The sequence below is a fragment of the Taudactylus pleione genome, unplaced genomic scaffold (assembly GCF_031769625.1).
Source record: "Taudactylus pleione unplaced genomic scaffold, aTauple2 ptg000366l, whole genome shotgun sequence".
NCBI classification, from domain to species: domain Eukaryota; kingdom Metazoa; phylum Chordata; class Amphibia; order Anura; family Myobatrachidae; genus Taudactylus; species Taudactylus pleione.
The window spans coordinates 593,648-616,509 of record NW_028284767.1 but is presented as its reverse complement, the minus strand read 5'-3'; the positions used below and the strand labels follow the sequence as shown (position 1 = coordinate 616,509).

Sequence of the window (22,862 nt, the reverse complement as noted above, 5' to 3'; positions counted from 1 at the left end):
ACTGCTTACGATCTTAGCCAAAGTTTCTGAACTTGACAGTAACTTTTTATGAATGTGCTGCAGGTGACGTATAAGGGAGGATGTTCCTAGGTGGTAAACGTCCCTACCCCTACTTATTCCACCTTTACATATGGTACATATGGCAAGACAGTTGTTGTCCGGATTTGGATAGAAATATTTCCAGACAAAAGAGGTGGAATGTTTGGTCTTCTGCCCAGGCATGACCGTGATGGGCTTTTTCATCACACGGACAACAACTGTCACCCCCGGTGCCTGATTTAAACAAACCATCTCACCATCAGAATCCTCCTCGTCAACTTCCTCCTCAGTGCCAGTTACACCAATATCCTCATCCTGTTGTACTTCAACAGTGATATCTTCAATTTGAATATCAGCAAGTGGACTGTGGGTGCTCCTTCCAGCACTTGCAGAGGGTGTGCAATGGTGGAAGGAGCCAACTCTTCCCGTCCAGTGTTGGAAAGGTCAGGCATCGCAACCGTCACCACACTTGCACTCTCCTCAGTTCTTTGCTGTGCTTTTGTCAGCTTAACTCGTTTGATTTTTGTAGCAGGAGGAGGGCTTCCATCGTCATGTGAAGCTGAACCTCTAGTCATGAACATAGGGGAGGACCTTAGCCGTTCCTTGCAACTCCCTGTCGTAAATGGCATATTGGCAAGTTTATGTTTCTCCTCATACGATTTCAATTTATTTTTTAAGGTCATTTTCCTGAACTTTGCCATTTGGGATTTTATATGCCCTCTACTATGACATTAGGCATCGGCCTTGGCAGACAACGGTGATGGCATGTTATCGTCTATGTCATGACTAGTGGCAGCAGCTTCAGCACTAGGAGGAAGTGGTTCTTGATCTTTCCCTATTTTGTTTTTTTCAGGCAATTTGGGGGTTACACCACCCTTCATCAGACAAGTCAGCTGGCCCTTTACTTATGACACAGGCACACGCTTGGTGCTACTTTGTTGATGCACCTGTGGCTACAGTGCACACAGGTCACAAACACAGAAAAATATTATTTTTTTTCAGGCACTTTGGGATTACACAACCCTTCAATAGACGAGCCAGCTGGCCCTTTACTTATGACACAGGCACACGCTTGGCACTAGTTTGTTGATGCACGTGCGGCTTACAGCGCACAGAAGTCACAAACACAGGAGAAGATTTGTTTTATTTTTTTGGAGCGCACTTTGGGGGTTACACCATCCTTCGACAGATGAGCCAGCCAGCACTTGACTTATGACACAGACGCACGCTTGGCACTGCTACTTTGTGGATGCACGTGCGGCTACAGCGCACACAAGTCACAAACACAGAAAAAAAAAAAATTTCAGGCACTTTGGGTGTTACACCACCCTTCAACAGATGAGCCAGGGAGCCCTTTACTAATGACACAGGCGCACGCTTGGTGCTACTTTGTTGATGCACGTGTGGCTACAGTGCACACAAGTCACAAACACAGAAAAATATATTTTTTTTCAGGCACTTTGGGGTTACACAACCCTTCAACAGACGAGCCAGCCGGCCCTTTACTTATGACACAGGCGCACGCTTGGCGCTACTTTGTTGTTGCACGTGCGGCTTACAGCACACACAAGTCACAAACAAAGAAGAAGATTTTTTTAATTTTTTTTGGGATTGAGCTTTCGGGGTTACACCACCCTTCGACAGATGAGCCAGCCGGCCCTTGACTTATGACACAGGTGCACGCTTGGCGCTGCTACTTTGTTGATGCACGTGCGGCTACAGTGCACACAAGTCACAAACACAGAAAAAATAAATATTTCAGGCACTTTTGGTGTTACACCACCCTTCAACAGACGAGCCAGCCAGATCTTTACTTATGACAAAGGCGCATGCTTGGCGCTACTTTGTTGATGCACGTGCGTCTACAGAGCACACAAGTCACAAACACAGAAAAATATATTTTTTTATTTTTTTTCAGGCACTTTGGGGTTACACCACGCTTCAACAGACGAGCCAGTAGGACCTTTTCTTATGACGCAGGCGCATGCTTGGAGCTACTTTGTTGATGCACATGCGGCTGCAGCGCATACAAGTCACAAACACAGAAATATATATTTTTATATTTTTTGGAGTGCGCTATGGGGGTTACAACACCCTTCAACAGATGAGCCACCCGGGCCCTTGACTTATGACATAGGCGCACACTTGGCGCTGATATTTTGTTGATACACATGTGGCTACAGCGCACACAAGTCACAAACACAGAAGGAAAAAAAAAAAGTTTCTCAGGCACTTTGGGGGTTACACCATCCTTTAACAGATGAGCCAGCAGGCACTTTACTTATGACACAGGCGCATGCTTGGTGCTACTTTGTTGATACACGTGTGGCTACTGCGCACGCAAGTCACAAACACAGAAAAAAAAATATATATTTTTTTTGGAGCGCGCTTTGGGGTTTACACCACCCTTCAACAGATGAGCCAGCCGGCCCTTGACTTATGATAGAGGCACACGCTTGGCGCTACTTTGTTGATGCACGTGCGGCTAGTGGGGGTTCGGATTTCAGAAATCCGAACTCGCTCATCCCTAATATATATATATATATATATATATATATATATATATATATATAAACAAAATAAAAAGATAAATTAAATTATATAGAAGACAATAAAAGAAAAGAAATAAAAAATAAGTAAATGTATAATTATAATAATAAAGTAGTATGACATGATAAAAAATCTATATGACATAACAGTTATAAAACAAAACACAAAACAAACTTAAAGGTTTCACTTAAAATATTCCAATGTGTTTCATGGCACTTGGCTGCTTCCTCAAGCAGTGGGAAGTGAATTAAGCCATTAGTATATTGATGCTAAAACCAGATTGTATACTGTAACATCAATTTATGGAATGGTTTGAGTGGCAGATATATAAATATAATGACTGTAAACTGGAAATCAGTTGTACAGTAGAGTTTGTGTAACTTACTGCTCAAGAAAATGTATGAGGTGATAAAGGTTCAGTGAAGTTTGTGTGAAATGGGGATGATACTGATGAGTAGCAAGGGGCGTGGCACTGTAGAAATGCAGAGGGATGATGTTGGAGTGATGTAGGAGGATGTTTCTCCAGGATATTTGTTCAGGGAGTTCACATTTTGCCTTACCCCAAAAAGTACATTACTATGTATTATCTTGTATGAAGATTAAATATTATTCCAGTATGCATACTGAATACTAGCTCAAGACACTGCCTAGGGAGACTCAATTTCTTCAGAGGTCCCTCATTACAGAAAAAGCGAAGGCGATACATAGTGGTTGCAAAAGAAACATGGGACACCCAAGTGACATAGACTTGTTTGTGGTGACCCCATAAAAAAGTCAAAGGCATGGCAGAAAATAATTAAGAGTTACACTGATGATAAAGAACTTTTTTTTTTAAGTGACCTAACATTGTAGACTCAGTTGATGGCAGGAGTGCTAAAAAGGCATCTAAAATGTATTTCACACTGTCAAAGCCCAGTCACAGTTGATCTGGCCTCTCAGAGTAGCCCCCCCGCCCCGCCTGCAAAACGGGCTGAGCTGTCGATCAACATCGACAGCCAGCCCTTTTGTAGTGAGCTCCGGAGCGAGAGAGTTTCTCTCTCGCTCCGGGGCTTAGGCACGTGCAGTGCGGCCTCTGTGCATGCGCAGGACCAAAACATCGACCCAGTTGCGAGCGCTCAGCACTTGCGACCGGGTCTGAGTGAGGTCCACAGACTTTTTCATTTTACTGTAGGACTTTTGGCCTGATTCAGCTTTGGGAATAGAGTGAGAATTAGCACTTAACTGTGTATCTGCATTTTTTTGCATGTAGTGTAAATACTGGCTGCTTTTGTATGTAGCCCACAAATACTGCACAGCTTCATTATTACACTGCACTTTAGATGTCAGTTTGGACACCTCCCTCCCAAATCTAAATCTCTCTGCACATTTTAAATCTGCCCCACCTGCAGTGCAGCATGGTTTCACCAAGGTGATCAGCTAAGTGCTAAATCTCACTCTATTTCCAAAGCTGAATCAGGCCCTTAGTCCTTACTCACGTATAATATTTTCTGGACACTAACCTAATGCTGAATGATTGCAAGACATAAACATAACACAAATATATCATATTTGCAGCACTCATTTTCAGCTTGTTATTTATTTAATATTGTGTTTATTATATTGTGTATATTATATTTACCTTAGCCTTAGAACCAGATAGAGCTCTCATTAAAATGTTTCTGGGCAAGTGGCTGGAAAAAAGATGTGGACGTTCTTCATTATTTTTCAGTTTTTTAACAGTGGTAGAATTTTCTAACCACGGCACCCTATCCCAGTTGGGGACAGTTTTGTTCCACGTTGGATCTCCATTCTTATGGATAAGGCTTAAGATTTCGATCATCCAAGTAGTACCTAGCAACAAGTAGTATTCAAATAAAAAAAAAATATGTGAAATAATTAATCACTGCTTTTGTTAATAAGCGCAGAAAATAAATACCTCTATGAGTACAATATTATTATTTTTTGAGATGTGTGCAGACCCCGTGTTTAGGTTTTGGTTCCAAAACATTGTCTGGTTTTTGCAAAACCATCCTCAAAAATTTTGATTTGGTTTTGGTTTTGGATTTGTTAAAAAATTAAAAAAACAGCTACATTCGTGTAACTTGGACCGGTTTAAGTTCCTATAGTATCATAAATACATACTAGCCAACTTTATATATCTCCTCCCCGAACATTCCTGGTAAAATCTCCCCATTCTGCCCACTTCACTAGGAAGTGGGTAGGATGCGGGAGAAATGCCTACTCTTCCGGGGGCGCGGGGGGCTACCCAAAAAATCAGGAGCCTCCTGTAATTTCTGGGAGAGTAGGCATGTATGCATTAATATTAATTACATTAATATCAAGTCACTTCCAGTCAATTTTGACTGTTTCACAGCATCTGCAATCACGAGAAAGAGACTTACAGTAAATGCAATCAAATAGGCAAGATCTGAACTTGGCGAGAGACCTGAGTCTGGTGTCGGTTCTACTACCAACCCTAAAATTAATCCGAGCTGTGGCTCGGTTCGACTCGGAACCCCAAAGTTCAGGTGTGTTCGGTTTTCAGCAAAACTGGACTACTCATCTCTCTATTAATAGTGAAAGCCATAATTAGGTATCAGCAGGGCCACCAACAGATTGTGTGGGTCAGAAGTGGCTTGGCCATATACCACACTGAGATTGTTCCCCACCTGAGGCAGTACATGCTATGCCTGCACAGGTCCTGATTCAGATTTGGGAATAGAGTAAAAATGAGCAAGTATCTGTGCATCTTGGTAAAACCATGCTGCACTGCAGGTGGGGCAGATTTAAAATGTGCAGAGAGATTTAGATTTGGGAGGGGTGTGTCCAAACTGAAATCTATATTGCAGTGTAAAAATAAATTTGTCCGGCATTTGTGGGCTACATGCAAAAGTAGCCAGTATTTACCCTGCATGCAAAAACAATGTAAGTATTTGCACCCCTTGCAGTGCAAAATGGTTTGTCCAGGTACAGTTACTTACTCTACGTTGCTCTAATCCCATATCTGAATCAGGCATACTTGCCGACATCCTGGCTGCCCCCTCCGGGAGGGAGCATCTCAGTTGGCTTAGCAGGATGGCGGGGCTGGCATAGAGGGGCTTGGCCGGGCACATTACATGGCATTCAGGGGTGGAGCTAGGGCGTGGCCACGCAATCACGTAATGTTGGCCTCGTCCCCACTACACAATGCCCATTGTGAAGCAGAGGGTGGGGTCACGATTACATAATTCAGAGCGAATCGCGTCATCAGCCCCCCATTAGGTCCAAAGATTGATAATTAGAGCCCTTAGAGAGTCACAGGCTGTGAGATTCAGCTGTGAGAGAGGGCAACCTTTGTGATAAACAGGCAAAAAGAAAGACAATTTGAGAGAGAGATGAGTTGACAGCTTTGTGAGAGACAGGCTGAGTACTAAGAGACTGACCCCTGCTGCAGTTCTCCAGATGACTCTGCTGATGTTCTCCGGAGAAGGACCACGCAGAAACATCCTTGTATGATTCTCCCTTCATTACACAAACCATTGCGAGGAAACTCTTCCTTCCGCTTCTTAAAGCCAGCAACACCAGTCAAACATCGCATCCACCATGGAGCAAGCACCAAGCCTCCCTTCCTCCACCTTTTGTACAGCAGCCCATAATGAGGACATCCAGCAGGGACATGGCTCACTCCAACAGATGGCTTACTTAAGCAACACCCTGTCCTCAACACTAAAGGAGCTTCCAGTAAGTGGGTGACTAGGATGCTCTCTGTGTTGTATGGTAGTCACAATGATGCTATCTGTATTGTATATAGTCACTGGGATGTTCTCTATATTCTTGTTTTGTCGCTGTTAATAGTATTTTATATTGGTTGCAGATGTTCTTTGTATTGTTTATTGATCACTAAGATGCTCTCAATATTGTAAATTGGTCACCATGCTCCGTGTATTGTATACAGGTGACCTAAAATGCCTGTCTTGTATATATGTAAATATAATGCCTGCCTTGTACATATGTAAATGTAATGCCTGCCTTGTATATATGTAAATATAATGCCTGCCTTGTATATATGTAAATATATTGCCTTGTGTATAGACCCCTCTAATGCCTATCTTGCAGATAGGTCACTAAAACTAGTGCCTTGTATAAAGGTCCATAAAATGTCTGCTTATATGAACATAGCCTACCATTGCGTATTGCATAGCCTCACCTAGTGATACTGTATGATAATTCCTACAGTTGATGAAGTCCAGTTAGGTGAAGAATCTTTCAGAAATGTTTCTAGAGTGACTAGAACAATCTACCCATTGTTTGGGCCCTGGTATGAGTTGGGATATGGCAAAGCTTAGGGGGTGTGGCTAATTTCTGTCAGGGGCCCACAGGTGAGATGAACCTTGGGGATCAGGCTTCTCATGCAATTTTACATATCCGAGTATTCTATCTGCATTTGCAAACTGGCACTTTGGTGTTACTCAACTGCCTGTTTACTAGCATCCCTAAATACACACGTCAGTGTGTGGCGCGCCATTTCCATCAAGCAGGACGTGGCATGTCTACTTTTTGATATATGATCTTAGATCATATCCCTCCTTCTTTTAGTAGAGGTGATAGATAACTTACATTGCTCAGACTTGAGTAATTTTGGATTCACACATTGGGTCCTTGGCCCCTTCTCGGTTAAACAAGACATTGGGGCTCAATTGTTTCATTAACTGTTGTAGGAGTGATCTTCCACCTTGGCATTGAACGATTCTTATATAGTGTGTGCTGCCAGGTCACATCTGTGGTCTGGTGTATGTCACTTGAAATTTTTGCATGGTGTACTGTATTGTTGAATTTGCTGTAATTATTGCCTTATACATTGCTTTGTGATAATGTGTAACATTTTATATGTGTTTGTGCCTTGTGATTGTATTTATAATGCTGCTAAATATGCAATTTGTAATGTTAAGTATTTAATGTGATATTATTGTTACAATTTGTTTATGTTTATGCATTTCCAACTTATAGATTGTGTATCTATTCATGCTTTTCCATTACATGCTGCTGTCCTTTCAGGTACACGTTTTATATTTGATATAGTGTTGTTATGGTGACATTCTCCCAGTGATGATGTCATTAGTGGGTGGCTGTTTCCTGGATTGGATGCCGGCATTGTGCACGGTGTAGTGGTGGTTTATAAGGTGAGTCAGTTTGTATTGTTCTTGTTATACCCTGAAAATTATGTGAATAAAGCATCAAAACGTTGGTGATTTACCTACCTGTTCAGCTTGTGATTACCTGAGTGTCGCCATTCATTCACTAACTAGTTGTTGTGCTAATATTCAGTACAAGACCCATGAGGGCTACTGCTTCCTTGCATATATAGTATGTTGTACCACAGAAGGTACCAGGGCTATCTTATTATTATTGTGGAGAGCTGGCTTATCATGCCTATATATAGGCCACTTACTATGCAGTCCGGGGGATCAGATGATGCGATTCACATTAAATCGCGTAATATAAGCCCCCTACCTGTATTACCGGCTCTGCACTGCGGGGGGCGGAGCCATGATGATGCAATTGATCCGCGACGCCCCCCGCTCCGCCCACTTGCTGTGTTCAGAGAGCAGACCTGGCTGTCCCCTCCCGGAAGGGACAGCCTAAAGGTAGGTAAGCATGTATATAATATGTACACATATACAGATACACACACATACATAAATTACTGACCAATGTATATACAGTTATAGCTGAATATAAACACCAATAACTGAATTTTATTTTTATGGTACAGATGTGTTCACATACATCCATCTTCCGTGCGCATTACACATAACGCATGAGCGCTGTGTGGCTTTGTAGCATCAAGGATCTTTTCATGCAACTTTTTCCCTTCAAATACGTCTTTCACACACAACAATGTGAATAGGATTCACAAGCGGTTTCTGCTGATTAAAATGATATGCGGCATGTGAAATGCTACATTGCAGTGTCAGCGGCTATGACTCTGTAACGTGGAGTGTTTCATGCAGATACAGACGCAGTCGCACACAGAATATAGGCATGCCGCATGTCATTTTAATCAGCAGGAGCAGCTTGTGCATCGTATTCAGGGCTGTTTAACACACAAGGAGGCTAGATATACAGTATGTGGACATATCTGTACATCTGCGCCCAAGAGGACTATACCACTTCATGTTGTGCTTGTTTGTGTAAAAAAATATCAGTAATATACTTTTTAGCAAACAATACATATTTTTGTTCAAAGCTTGTGCAGAGAGACAATTAATTCTTACCTGATTTTGCATGCGTGATGTTAAAGATGTCGTTATCCTGGGTTTGAAATTCATTTTCCACAAATGTGAGATCTTCTACAGTGGTTGGCAAATAAGCAAAGCGTACTCCCTTATAATCAGTGTGCTTCTCAGACATTTTTCACCTTATGGGAACAACACATGAGATATTAGGTCCAATTTATTGCAAAACTGGAAAATATTTTTCTGTTAAACATTAATAGGTTTTGTGAATAACTACTTATTGTAACTTCCGTCCATATCAAACTTGTGTCAGGGGATTATCTGAGTGTCTGATGCTTGGGGAGTACTCACTTTTAAAAAGCTGTGTAGGTAAGAATCAACCCAGTAAACAAACTTAGTAATGATTCAAATAATGCAAATTGAAATAATATGATGGTGGTTCAATAAGCAAGGTAACAAGGCCTCTTGCGTGTGTAATGTTCAGGCCCACTGAGAGCCGCGGCGGGCCCGGGTAATAGGGGGCATGGCCTAATCGCGGGAGGCATGGCCACGCCCCCTTCCCGAAAAAAAAAAGATATGCAGCGCCGCGAAGTGGCGGGGGGTGCTCTGTGCCCCCTCAGCCCTGCTCAAAGCCAGGGGGGGGCGCGATCAGTGTGATCGCTCCCCCCCACAGGCATAGGAGACTGCTGTGGCTGCTGCTCAGCAGCCACGAGCTGTCTCCACTGCAGCTCAGCACACGCTGTGTGCTGGGCTGCTGTGAGGGAGGGGGAGCGGCGCCGGACCCGGGCCCCCGCCGGGCCCCTCAGGAAGCCTGGGCCCGGGTAATCTGTACCCGCTCCCCCCCCTCTCGGCGCCCCTGGTAATGTTCTCTATTTCATTCTAAATTCCCACCAGGCCAGAGCATGTACAGTAGACCCCTGCTTCCCTCATGGCCATTAGACTGCACCTCATATCAGTCATACTGTCCCAACATCATTTGCAAGATGGCGTGGCTGGCGGAAACATGATCAACCATTGAGATGCATAATTTGATAAGATTATTGCATCTAAAGGGCAAATCAGCAGCTCAAATTCATCACCAACTTGTCGAGGTATTCGATGATAACTTTATGTCATGGAAACAGGTTTGTGTTTGGTGCGCTGCCTTTGATAACAGCAGGACACCACAGATGACAATTTGTATTGAAGGTCTGATTCAAGAGGACAGACGCATTCGAGTAAGTGATATTGCTGATTAATTGAACATCTCAGTGCGTACTGTGCATGAGCAACTAGGGTAAAGGAAAGAGTGTTCACGCTTGGTACCGAAGCAACTCACAGAAGTTCTCAAAACCAATAGGATGGAAATGTCTCTTGTGCACTGGATGCAGCACCATGAGGAGGGAGTGCAGTTCCTTAGTGTATTGTTATCGGCTATGAACCGTGTGTGCATCATGTGACACCGGAGAAGAAGCAAGCATCCATGACATGGAAACATGCATCATCCCCTCCTACAAAGAAATTCAAGGCAACTCCATCAGCAAAGAAGGTCATGGTGACCGTGTTTTGGGAACATAGGGTAGTGCTTCTTGTTAATTTCCTCATCAAGGGAGATACTGAGAATGCTGTCTGGTATTGTGACACATTGAGCAGCATGCGAAGGGCAATTTATCACTACCTGGGTTGCTGCAAACAGGTGTCATATTGCTGGAGGCCACACTCAGCTAATTGCATGCATGAGTTGTTACGTTGCTACCATTAGGAGGTACTGGACCATCCTTTCAAAAGCCCTGACCTGGCACCAAGTGATTTACATCTCCTTGGCCCATTGTAGAAACACCTGGGTGGAAGGCGATTCACAAGACAGTGAAGTTCTGCAAGCCATCATGTCCTGGCTTCCGGTGCTTGACACTGATATCTTCTATGCCATGATAGCTGCCTTGGTGTACCATTGGAGCAAATGCTTAGACAAGTATGGAGACTACTATTTGTGGAAAAAAATCTGTACCAAGGCAACACTATTGATGATACTTATATGTACAAGTTGAATAAATTTACCCAACGAGTGGTCTTGTTACCTTATTTATTGAACCACCCTTTATAAAATCTATGGGCCAAATGTAATAAGGTGAGAGTTTAGAAAATGTGAGAGTTTAGAAATAAACTCTCACACTTTTTACACTCAGTCAATGTAATAGAGTCCAAAAACATGCAAACTTGAATGTTTTTAGCCTCAAAAAATTCTCACGGATTAAACTCTCATCCAGCTGTTTTCCCATTTTGAAGATAAAACTCGACCAATGGGAGAGTTCACTTCTAAACTCTCACATTTTCTAAACTCTCACCTTATTACATTTGACCTTAGCTATCTATAATAATATATATTCTACTATATGATATTGTATTATATACTGTAGGAAGTATTTCTAATAACAGATGAGCGGGTTTAGTTTCCAGGAAACCAAACCCACCCGAACATACCCAATCCGAGTGAATCAAGCTGGAACTTGGATCTCCCTGCCATTTTGGATTCCAAAATGAGGCAAAATGTGATCCGGCATCGGATCTCATGTTATTTGGATCCGATATAAGTCACTCCTGCAGTGATTTCAGACATTCAATTTCTGTTTGTTGGGCAGTGGCACCCACATATCCCTAATACTGGTCAAGCTAGTTTGATGTAGGGGTGTGCACCGGCCACTTTTCGTGTTTTGGTTTTGGATCTGAATCTTTCTTCATGTTTTGGATCTGGATTGGTTTTGCCAAAACCACCCTTCCATGTTTTGGGTTCTGGGTTTTGTGTTTTGGATCTGTATTTTTTTTTAAAAAAAGCATAAAAACAGCTAAAATCACAGAATTTGTGGGTTTTTCTGCTCCTATGCTATTATTAACCTCAATACCCTTAATTTCCACTCATTTCCAGCCTATTCTGAACACCTCACACCTCACAATAGTGTTTTTATGTCCAAAAGGTTGCACTGAGGTAGCTGGATGACTATGCTAAGCGACACGAGTGGGCGGCACAAACACATGGCCCATCTAGGAGTGACACTGCAGTGGCAGACAGGATGGCAGTTTGTAAAACTAGGCCCCAAAAAGTACATAATGCAAAGAAAAAAAAGAGGTGCAAGATGGAATTGTCCTTGGGCCCTCCCACCCACCCTTATGTTGTATAAACAGGACATGCACACTTTAACAAACCAATCATTTCAGCGCCAGGGTCTGCCACACAACTGTGGCTGAAATGATTGGTTCGTTTGGGCCCCCACAAAACAAGCTGTCAATTAATCTGTCCCTGCACAAACTGGCTCTACGGAGGCAAGATGTCGTCCTCATCCTCTTCATCCACCGATTCCTCACCCTCTTCAGTGTTGTGTACATCCTCATCCTCACAGAGTATTAATTCGTCCCCACTGGAATCCACCACCACAGGTCCCTCAGTACGTTCTGGAGGCTGGTCTCCCTGGAAGAGTTGATAATTCATTTTTATGAACATCATCTTCTCCACATTTTGTGGAAGCAACCTCCTATGCCTTTTGCTGACAAGGTTCCCGGCTGCACTAAACACTCTTTCGGAGTACACACTGGAGGGGGGGGCAACTCAGGTAAAATAGAGCCAGTTTGTACAGGGACCTCCAAATTGCCTCTTTTTCCTGCCAGTACATGTACGGACTGTCTGACATGCCTACTTGGATGCTGTCACCGATGTAATCCTCCACCATTCTGTCAATGGTGACAGTATCATATGCAGTGAAAGTAGACATGTCAGAAATTGTTGGCACGTCCTTCAGTCCGGACCAGATGTCCAAACTTGGTCCTGCCTGCCCTGCATCACCGCCAGCGGGTTGCTTAGGATACCTAAGTTTTTTCCTGGCAGCCCCAGTTGCTGGAGAAAATGAAGAAGGAGCTGTTGACATGTCACGTTCCGCTTCAGCTGACAGTGTTTCCACCAGCAGGTCTTTGCACCTCTGCAGGCTTGTGTCGGCCGGAAAGAGAGACACCACTGTCAAAGACTAATTTACATAATTCCATATTTACATATGCTTTATGCTGTATAATGAAGCAGTACATGAAATATATTAGGGCATTTGTACGTCCATTTTGTTTCTCTGTCCAAACTCACATTTAAATGGAAATTAGTGTGGTTTTTAAGGCCGCTCCCAAGGAAAACTGTTTATCTAACATAGTGAACGAGAGTATGCCCATACATGTATCCTTGTGTTGAGAACAACATTCAGACTAAATATGGGGATGCAGCAAGCAATGAGTATCTCTTAAAGGAATTCAGTTTCGGTTCTGATTGCCAAGGAGGAGCTAGCAAGAACAAGCTTTGTCTATCTGATAATGTTAGTGGGTGTATAAGGGGGGTGTATTACTTGAATATTGTAATAATGTATAAGCACTGTGTGATAATGTCAATCGGGGTTGACTGCTGCATTAACCCTGGGAGAATATGTCCCAGTTAAAAGGGCTAGATCTATTTATTTAATTAATTAATAAAATTACAAATTCTTAAGTATACTGGATTGGAGTATATTACTTATTATGGAACAACACCTGGTTAAAGGTAACTTAAACAGCTGGAGGCACTTGCTTATGGCTTTACGACATCCATCATCTACCTGTGCACCTGACAGGTTTCCTCACTACCTCAACAATGGGAGAGGAGTGGCTGTACCTGCTGTCTGGCCAGCAGCTGGGACATCCTATCTCCAAAATCTTCATGAGTATCAGAATTAATTATATATATACATTATGTGTATATCTATGTATGTTTCTGTACTCCGAGATATTATGTAAGAATGAGAGGAAATGGGTGACCACTTGACGAGGGGATGTAGCTAAAGTTGAACTCAGAGATGATTTTATATTGTGTGTTGTTGCATTTAAGTAATATTGCTAAAAATAGAGGTAACTGTATTAAGATGCTTTAATAAGTTTAGACAGTGAACTGATCACTCACAAGTCAAGGTTTATTTAATATTTGTATAGTGAAGAATGTATGAATTATGAATGTATGAAATGTGGAGATGTACCTATTTTTTGACAGACAGACGTGTCGCAAGAGGTAATACTTTAATAATGTGCTGGTATTTGTTTGGAGAAAAACAGGTGATCATAGAAAGCTTATTCTGACTATGTGCATTTCTATGGTGAGTGTTAAAATGACAAGAGATGATAAAATGTATATTCCAGTGGATGGAAATAAAAAGCGCAGTGTAAAGTGTGAATTTGTAATGTTTACATAATTGGTATAAGTCATTCTAAATTAAATGCAGAGATCAGCCCGCGCGCTTGCGTAATTCATGTCTTTAAACTCTACACTTTCTTAAACAAATGTATGTTGTTGGGAACACAATGGCAGGCTGCAGCTGCTATTGCTATTTCTATAATTGTGTCAGTAATGTTTAAAAAATATTCTTAAAATCTCTAAAATAGTGTTTAGTATCTGTGAAACAAAACGCTGTCATAGTATCTGAACAACAGTACAGGCTATTTTACTTTATTGGAGCCAAAAAGAAGAAAGAGTGCTTAGAAGTTCAGAATGTCCCAGACAAAAGACAGAGTTTACAAAAGCAAGATAACTATAAAGGCTTATAGATTTATTACATTATCATTGTTACATAAACCAATAGAGAAAGTTTGGAAACAGCTAATGAGAAATGTGATTTTTTAGATAAATAGTGTTGATGTTATTAACGACCATAAGCCAAATGTTTAATGCTACGCTATACCAAACTAAATAAGAAATGTTTGAGACAGTTGCTGATAATCATAAAGGATTCAACATGATTACATGCTTAAGGGACTTTTAATGCTGGAAATAATGACTGCATGTGTTAGATTTGTTGCATTGTCTTGCGTAAGATATGGTCGAATTTTGGCTATGTTTTTTAGATGTATGTGAAAGGATTTAGAGACAGATTGAATGTGAGGAACAAAGGACAGTTCAGAGTCAAGGATGACACCTAGGTAGCGAGCTTGTGAAGTGGCGTTGATTGTCGAGTTGTCAAGTTATTACAAAATCAGAATCTGACTTTATTAATATCAAATGTCCATCCACACCAACAATATATATGTTGCCGAAGGCCAATATGTTGCCGAAGGCCAATAATATCAGGCGTTAATAGTATAACTTCTAACCTATCCGCTTTTATTGATTCGCTTCTTCAACCTATAGTGAAAAATACTAGAGCGTTCCTAAAAGATACAAATGATGCATTAAACAAATTAATGAATTTACAGTGGGAAGATGATTCATTTTTGGTCAGTGCTGATGTTAGTACTTTATATACTATTATTAAACCTGAAAAAGGGTTACAAGCTACATCATATTTTTTAGATCAGACCGATTATTCTTCCGATTTAAAGAATTTTATACTAGAAAGTATTTTATTCATTTTAAAAAATTATTATTTTTATTTTAATGGAACATATTTATTTTTTACAACAAATCGGGACTGCTATGGGTACCAGGTTCGCCCCCAACTATGCCAACCTCTTTATGGCATTCTGGGAGGAACAAAACATTTGGCAAGATGAACGACTGGGGGCGGGCCTGGTATCCTGGATGAGATATATAGATGATGTTCTTTTTATTTGGAGAGGTTCAGAAAATGAACTCTCCATTTTCTGCGATAAATTAAATATGAATGATTTTAATATTAAGTTTACTTTTAGTATAAGTAGCAGTGAAATTGTGTTTTTAGATTTAAATATTTATATTAAAGAAGGTGCTATATATACTAAAAATCATAGAAAGCCCACAGACTCTAATGGCTATATTGAAAGATCAAGTCAGCACCATAGGAATTGGCTAGAAGGTATTCCTTTCAGCCAGTTCTTAAGGGTAAAAAGAAATTGTACAGATGTTTGTGACTTTCAAACTATTGAAATGGCAAATCGTTTCCTTAAAAAGGGTTATGATGCCAAGACCATTGAACGAGCAAGAAAGAAAGTGTAAACGTGTGATAGATTGAGTCTTTTGACAAGTATTAAGAAACCCGAGAAAGATAATAATTTTGAGTGGGCATTCTTTAGCCAATATCATTCTGAATTTAAGGAAGTTGAGCGAATTTTTAAAGATAATTGGTCTATTTTGAAGAATGATCCAGTAATTGGTACCAAAATTCCTGATTACCACAAATTTATTTATAGGAGAGCTCCTTCTTTAAAAGATTTAGTAAGGAGTAGTCTAGAGGATGAAAAACGTATTAGTATCCGCTCTAGAGGTTTTCATCGCTGCGGAAGTTGTCTAATGTGTAGAACGGTAAAAGGGGACCGGAAAATTTGTGACTTTATTATTAATGGCCATAAATATCCCATTAAAGAATTTATAACCTGTCATACGCAAAATGTTGTCTATGCTCTTGAATGTCAATGTGGACTTGTATATATAGGCAAGACTAGTAGGAGCCTGAAAGTCCGCCTCTCTGAGCATATATACATTAGAAAAGGGTTGGATACCCATACTGTTTCAGCGCATTTTAAAAAGAAACACAATCTAAATGAATGTTGTATTAAGACTTTTTGGGGTATACAAGCACTTTCTTTTTCTTGGAGGTCAAAAGATTTGAGTGTGAGATTATCACAAGCCGAGATGCGTTGGATATACAAATTAAATACTTTGGTACCTAATGGCCTCAATGGGGATTTTGAAATTAAGTGCTTTTTATCATTTTAATTCTTTTAAATTATAGCCTAAAATGCAGCTGATTTTTATCCTTATTTTGTTGTCCCAAATCTTATTTAAATATGTGCTTTTAAAAGTATAATCGGTCTGAATTTGATATATCCTTTCTTTCTCTCCTTTTTTATATGGACTAATAATGAATTATGTATGGACGTTACCACGGATTTTTATTTATATCTATTACATTGCCTATCAACGTTCTTGAAACTTATACTCCCCCTGTCTCCATGGAAACTGAATGCTGAGTTGGTGTTTACAATCGTTCACTTCCTATATATGGAACGCAGGATGTCCGCAAAACCGGAAGTGCCGCGGCCATTTTGGATGATGCACTTCCGGTTCGCGGGACGCACGTGATGATGCACTTCCGGTTAGCGGAAGTGCGGGAAAATGAATGGACACACCCCAGGGGAGGGGTTTATGGGGTATTTAAACCATGCTGTGAAGACTCACCATTAGGCTTCTGAGGAAGGACCAGAGCGTCCGAAACATGTTAAGCCAGTGGTGAGAAAGGACCTTTCTGTTTGTACTGCTGGATCACCATTTGATTTACCATCCTCCATATTCGGGGACCCTAGCTGCCCGGGACCGTGTTACACTATGATTTTTTTCTCTTTTCTTCTTTGAAATGCACCATTAAATGAAGAATTGTTGATCTATAAGAACACTGGTCCAATATATTTCTACAACAGGGATTTTTTACATCACAGAATTGGACGAACTTTGATACTAATGATACATTCCAATGTAAGAGAACTTATGACAATTAGCGCCTTTTTTATGACAAACTGTTTCTTTCGAGTTGTCAAGTTGTCAATAGTTATAGAGATATCAGGATGGTAACTACTATTGGCTGGTAAATATATAATTAATTCTGTTGTGGATATATTAATTATGAGGTGGCGAGATGACATTCCAAGATGTAATGGTGGAGAGATATACAGTGACACAGATGAGTGCAGTTAGTGACAAATCTGGGGAGAATAGGGAAAATTTGAGTATCCTCTGCATACAGATGATACTGAAAACCAAAGGAGCAGATTAGTTTGCTATGAATGGAGGTAGAATCAGAAAAGTGCACAGTATAAGAGCGATTATATAAGTAGGATGTCAATCAAGAAGGGATGTGTCTTGAAAACCTAGGTATTATAGTGTTTGTATAGGAAGAGAATGCTCTTTCTGTGGAGTATTAGGAATGAGATGAGAAGAGTGTAGATACTTCATCTATATTAGAAGAGTGTAAGAAATATGATCCTATATACTTCCTATGTTCAGAGCAGGATTGTAAACTTTTGTAATGACAAACTGTTTAACTTGTTCTTTCAATATTTTCAGAGTGAGAAACTGTCTGTCTGTGTACCTAGTGCGTCAGTGTGAGTTTAACTCTCTCTGTGTACCCCTCCCAGATCGAGAAGCTGCACCGAGGAGAAGAAAAAAAAAAGTTTTGTTTCAAAGAAATGCTTTAACTATCTCAGAGCATGAGACTGTGTCTGTATTCTTGCAACATAGGTTTCTTTTGTACCTCAGCCAGGGTACTAATAAAAGAAGGTTATGAAATATACTTTTTAGTAGTTACGCTATATCTACTTAGTGTTTTAAAAAAAGCCGGGTAATATTCTAAAAAAAAAAAAAGACAAACAGTTTACAATATTCGATGAATAATCTGCAATTTTTTTTTTTTGCAGAAGCAAGTTAAAATTTTAGTGGGACAAAATCCAACTCTATACTGATAATTTTAAATATACAGGACGTTGTTTTCCACCAGCTCGAAGACATTTATATCCTTAAAGGGTGGCATTTATTGTTAAGTTGAATTGCATCTATTTGTTTTACATACTGTTATGCAGATATTTAATAATGCTCAACTTAAACATATTCCTACAGCCAGATTTTTTTCGATGGGGGATAATATGTTAGACTCATATCAATCTTACATATGTAATATTTTCAATTGTGCTACATTGATCTTCTTTATCCTCAACAGGGGGGGAATATGGTTGATAATAACTAATGATGAGGAAAAAGGAAGACAATGAACATGTTTGCAATAATGAAATATAAAAATATTTTTCAGTAATGGAAAATTTCATTAGATAATCATGACTTAGTTCTCTTTACTGATGATGACTGTTACAGACAGATACATAATGTTTTTTTGGTTACAGGGAATGCATTACAGTGACTACCACATTCAACGTAGTTAGCTGAATGTAATGTACAGTATTGATTATAGCAATTGGAAGCATAGGGGTTACCACATAGCTTCTGGGAACTACAATTTTACATGTACAAACAGTTAAAGAACTGAAAGAAGCAATATGTTTACTAAAAATAAGTGCAGTAATTAAGTGTTAGGTACAAACTAAAGAGATTGATATTATTTTCATGGGTAACATATTAGCTGACAGGGTAGTATGAAAGGAAATTTTAAGTACATATGATGAGCCAGTTATAGAAACTCAGTTGATGTTGTTTAAGGATATAACATTTGACCAATTAAGACAATATCAGGAAAATACTTCTCACAATGAGGTCAATGTTTGGAAATTAAAGCATTGTTACAAGAGAAGATGATAATGGGTATTTGAGTGGAATTGAAATTATTACAAGCCTTATAGGGGTTGTTCATGGGTTAGTACATTTAAGAGCAGACAATATGAATAGCATTGTACAATCAAACTGGTATTCTCGAGCCAGAGATAAAGAGAAAATGTGAATGTTTATGTAATTTGGTTGATAAATAATGTAGAGAATATGATACGTACTAAAACATTTTCAAAGTACTATTGATAATTGATTTTATTCAGTTACCAATGAAGAAAAAAAGAAGGATTGAAGTATGTCGATTAAAAAGGATTGAAGTATGTTGATTAAAAAGAGGATTAAAGTATGTTCTTGTTAAGGTTTCAGGATGTTTTAAAATATAGTGTTAGCATGTTAGTTTACTGAATTTATAGCTCTGTAATGCTAAGAGAAGAGATTTTGGAGGAATTTGTATCTAAGGTATAAGTTGCTTACTGTAAGTTTTATTGAAAGTTACAGGGGAAGTTTTTCAAATAAGTGAAATGATGAGAATAGAATTAAAGTTACACACAATGGTGTTCTAAAAAATAAATGATTTAAACTTACAAAAGAGACAGGAATGGCATTGTTTGAAGGCCTACATTTGGTACTTCATAGTAATAGAATCACACCTGAGCCTTATCTCAATCTCTCCTTATTCATTATTAATTTTTTTTTAACTACAATCAAGATGTGTTACTAAACCAAAGACTGATTTGAGATTACAACATGATTTGACTGTTCAATATTTTATACAATTGTCTAAGCAGCTACAACAAGAAGACTTTCGGGGAAGCTCAACAGGATATTCAACCAACATCAGCATTTGATGTAGAAGATGAAATCTAGGGATCCAAGTGCCCCTGGCAATGTAATGTACTGGCGCCCCCTACCCCCATATGCAGTGCCCCCAGTAGTAATCCCCCAGTAGTAATCCCCAATATGCTGCATTGCCCCCAGTAGTAGCCCCCCTGTACAGTGCCCCCAGTAGTAATCCCCCCTATGCTGCATTGCCCCTAGTAGTAGTCCCCCTATACATTGCCCCCAGTAGTAGCCCCCATATACAGTGCCCCCAGTAGTAGCCCCCAGTAGTAGTCCCCTATACAGTGCCCCCAGTTGTAGACCCCCCTATACAGTGCCCCCAGTAGTGGCCACCCCTATACTGTGCCCCCAGTAGTAGCCCCCAGTAGTAGTCCCCTATACAGTGCCCCCAGTTGTAGACCCCCAGTAGTGGCCACCCCTATACAGTGCTCCCACTAGTGGCCACCCCCCATAAATTGCCCCCAGTAGTGGCCACCCCAATACAGTAGCGGGCACCCCCCCATAAAGTGCCCCAGTAGCGGACACTCCCTATTTCAGTGCCCCCCCCGTAAGTGCCAGGCTTACACTCACGCACACAAAGAACCCAAAAAAATTCAACTTACCTGGTCCCCGCTCCTGACGCGACCGGCGCTGCCCGAGTCCCGGCCCGCTCTTCTCCTGCATGGGAGAGACGTCATGATGTATGACGTCTCTCCCATCACTTTAATAAATATGCAAAAAGAATAAGTAAGGTATCCCACCGTAGCGCCTGCTAAAAACAAATGATCGACAGATACTTAGCTTATATGTATCAAAGATGTCTTTAGACCTCTTGTCTCCAAATAATGGTGAGGTATAACCAATGTATACCGTAACATGAAAAAAAAGGAGGAAGAGAAATCTAGTGCAGATGGTCTAACAATAAGTTCATTATGATTTGAATAGACCTTGTTCCAAAATTGCTAATGCCATGTGCATAAAATGCTTATATGAAGAGCACTTAATATATAAGGCACATTTATTTTAAGCACAAATTGAGAACAACATAGGCACATACAATACAATACACAAAAGAAGCTCTAGATGAATAATGAGCATCCCTTAAAAATAAAACAAATACATCATGATCACAGGTGAAGTTGGCCTCCTACCAGAATCCAGGTAAACAGATGCATGTAATAATAACTGGGAAGATGTATTTGACCCGGGTTCAGCCTCAGCTATCAGTCCTCATCTATCCCTCACTGGTTCTGGATGGATCCTGTGACCGCTCTCTGCTGCCAATGCGTTTCTACCATTAAGGTCTTTGTCAAGGCAAATAAATAAATCCCTATGACTCCTATATCCGGTGAGAGAGGAGATATGCTCTCACCATCTGATAACTGCAATATATATTAACTAAATGTAAATAGTAATCTGTGTATCATTTCCAATGATTCAGGATATGTCTGTCACACCAGACCAATGACACCTATGTCAAATTCACAGACTAAAAATATATTGAGGTACATATGAACACTAGGTGTGTGCTAAAACAAACCTTTGGACTATTAAATACCAGGTTCAGATGACTTGATACATTTTGTTGTGTGGTTCTCTATGCTCCTGCAAAAATGTAGTCACTTGTTGTCTACTGCACAATCTGGCTTTATATCAAAATAGGCCTTAGACTAGCATAGACAGTGAGGAATCAGGGGTTCTTGGACCATAAGCTGACGTGGAGAATTTCAAGGTAGAGAATCATTGAGACCTATATCACATGTAAGTATTTTTTACAAATAAGTGTACCACAGTCACCATAAAATAAAATTGTATTTAAATAAAGAGACCACGACAGAAACTATCAAGGGTTTAGCTGCTTCTAACCAAACAGCTCCAATCAAGGTGACTTTCCCATTTTCTGACCAATCAGAGTGAAGTCACTTTGTTTAATTCAAATTACAAGTCTAGAAGCTGTCATTCTGCAGCAGGGTTCCTTCATGGAGCAGTATGATAACGTTTCTGCGGAATTTATATTTCCAAGTGGATTGCAAGCCTGACAGAAAGAAGAGGACCTTCCCTTGAAAATAGGTGATAAATAATGTTCTGAAACTGTCACTGTGATTAAGTTGTCTTTCTTTGAATTACATTTTTTTCTCATGGTTTCTGTTTATTTTAACACTGTTTCTTTAAAGGTGGGCTGCAGGACCCAGTGGCCCCTGCATGTCAGTGCATGCTGACATGTAGTGCTACATGTGCCAGCATAATCAGACACTATAGACATTGGCATACCTCCCAACTTTTGGAGGCTGGGAAGAGGGGGCGGGACGTCTAGAAAACGCGATGGAGCTTCGCGGCAACCCCCATTTACGTCACTATATGGGGCATGCCCAACACTCTCCGAGATGCTGGGCAGCCCTCCAGGCTCTCCTTACACTATGCGCACGGCATCTGTTCACCTTCTGCACACCCGCTGCTCTGCTATGCAGAGCAGTGGTATGTGCTCTTCCCAACTTCCCCCCCACCCGTGGGACACAGTGTCCCGCGGGTGGGACAGCGGGACTGTCCCAGAAAAATGGGACTGTCCCGCTGAATGTGGGACAGTTCGGAGGTATGCATTGGGCAAGGACTGTAGATCGCCAGCAAAAAAACACTTATTTTTATTTTACACTATCTCGTTCTATTCTACATTATGAAAACGAAAACACACCTGCACTTGGGTTTTGCGAGGAGAATCTAGACCCAGCACGTGTCTTCCCGGCAAGCTGGGATCTCAGAATGAGGCAAAATGTCATTTTCCCAGAAGGATTGCATATACTATAGGAGTGCGCTTAGGAAGGGTGACTGGCTGCAGGCATCTATATCACTGTGTGTGTATGTGTGTTTGTCAGACACACCAGCTAGTAACAACTACAATCCAGATTCTGGCATAATGCCAGAATCTACTGCTCATGCGCGGGTCTCCAGGATTTCTGCAGAAAATCTTTTTTGAGCATGCGCGAGTCACCGGGAAAATGATGGCCGCCGTTATTTTCCCTGTGATTTTTGCTGCTCTGCAGAGCAGA

The 22,862-nt window shown here is 40.6% G+C and overlaps 1 protein-coding gene across 1 annotated transcript in view; it reads right to left on the bottom strand.

Moving 5' to 3' along the window:
• The window catches only part of LOC148508409 (sulfotransferase 2B1-like), a 138,543-nt gene that overhangs the window by 47,979 nt on the left and 67,702 nt on the right, over window positions 1-22,862 (bottom strand). The window contains exons 2-3 of the mRNA XM_088444503.1: window positions 8,823-8,965; window positions 4,208-4,419 (exon numbers count right to left, since the gene is read on the bottom strand). Coding sequence (XP_088300629.1) covers window positions 4,208-4,419; window positions 8,823-8,958 — 348 coding nt within the window. The 5' untranslated portion in view covers window positions 8,959-8,965. The remainder of the gene's footprint in view (window positions 1-4,207; window positions 4,420-8,822; window positions 8,966-22,862) is intronic.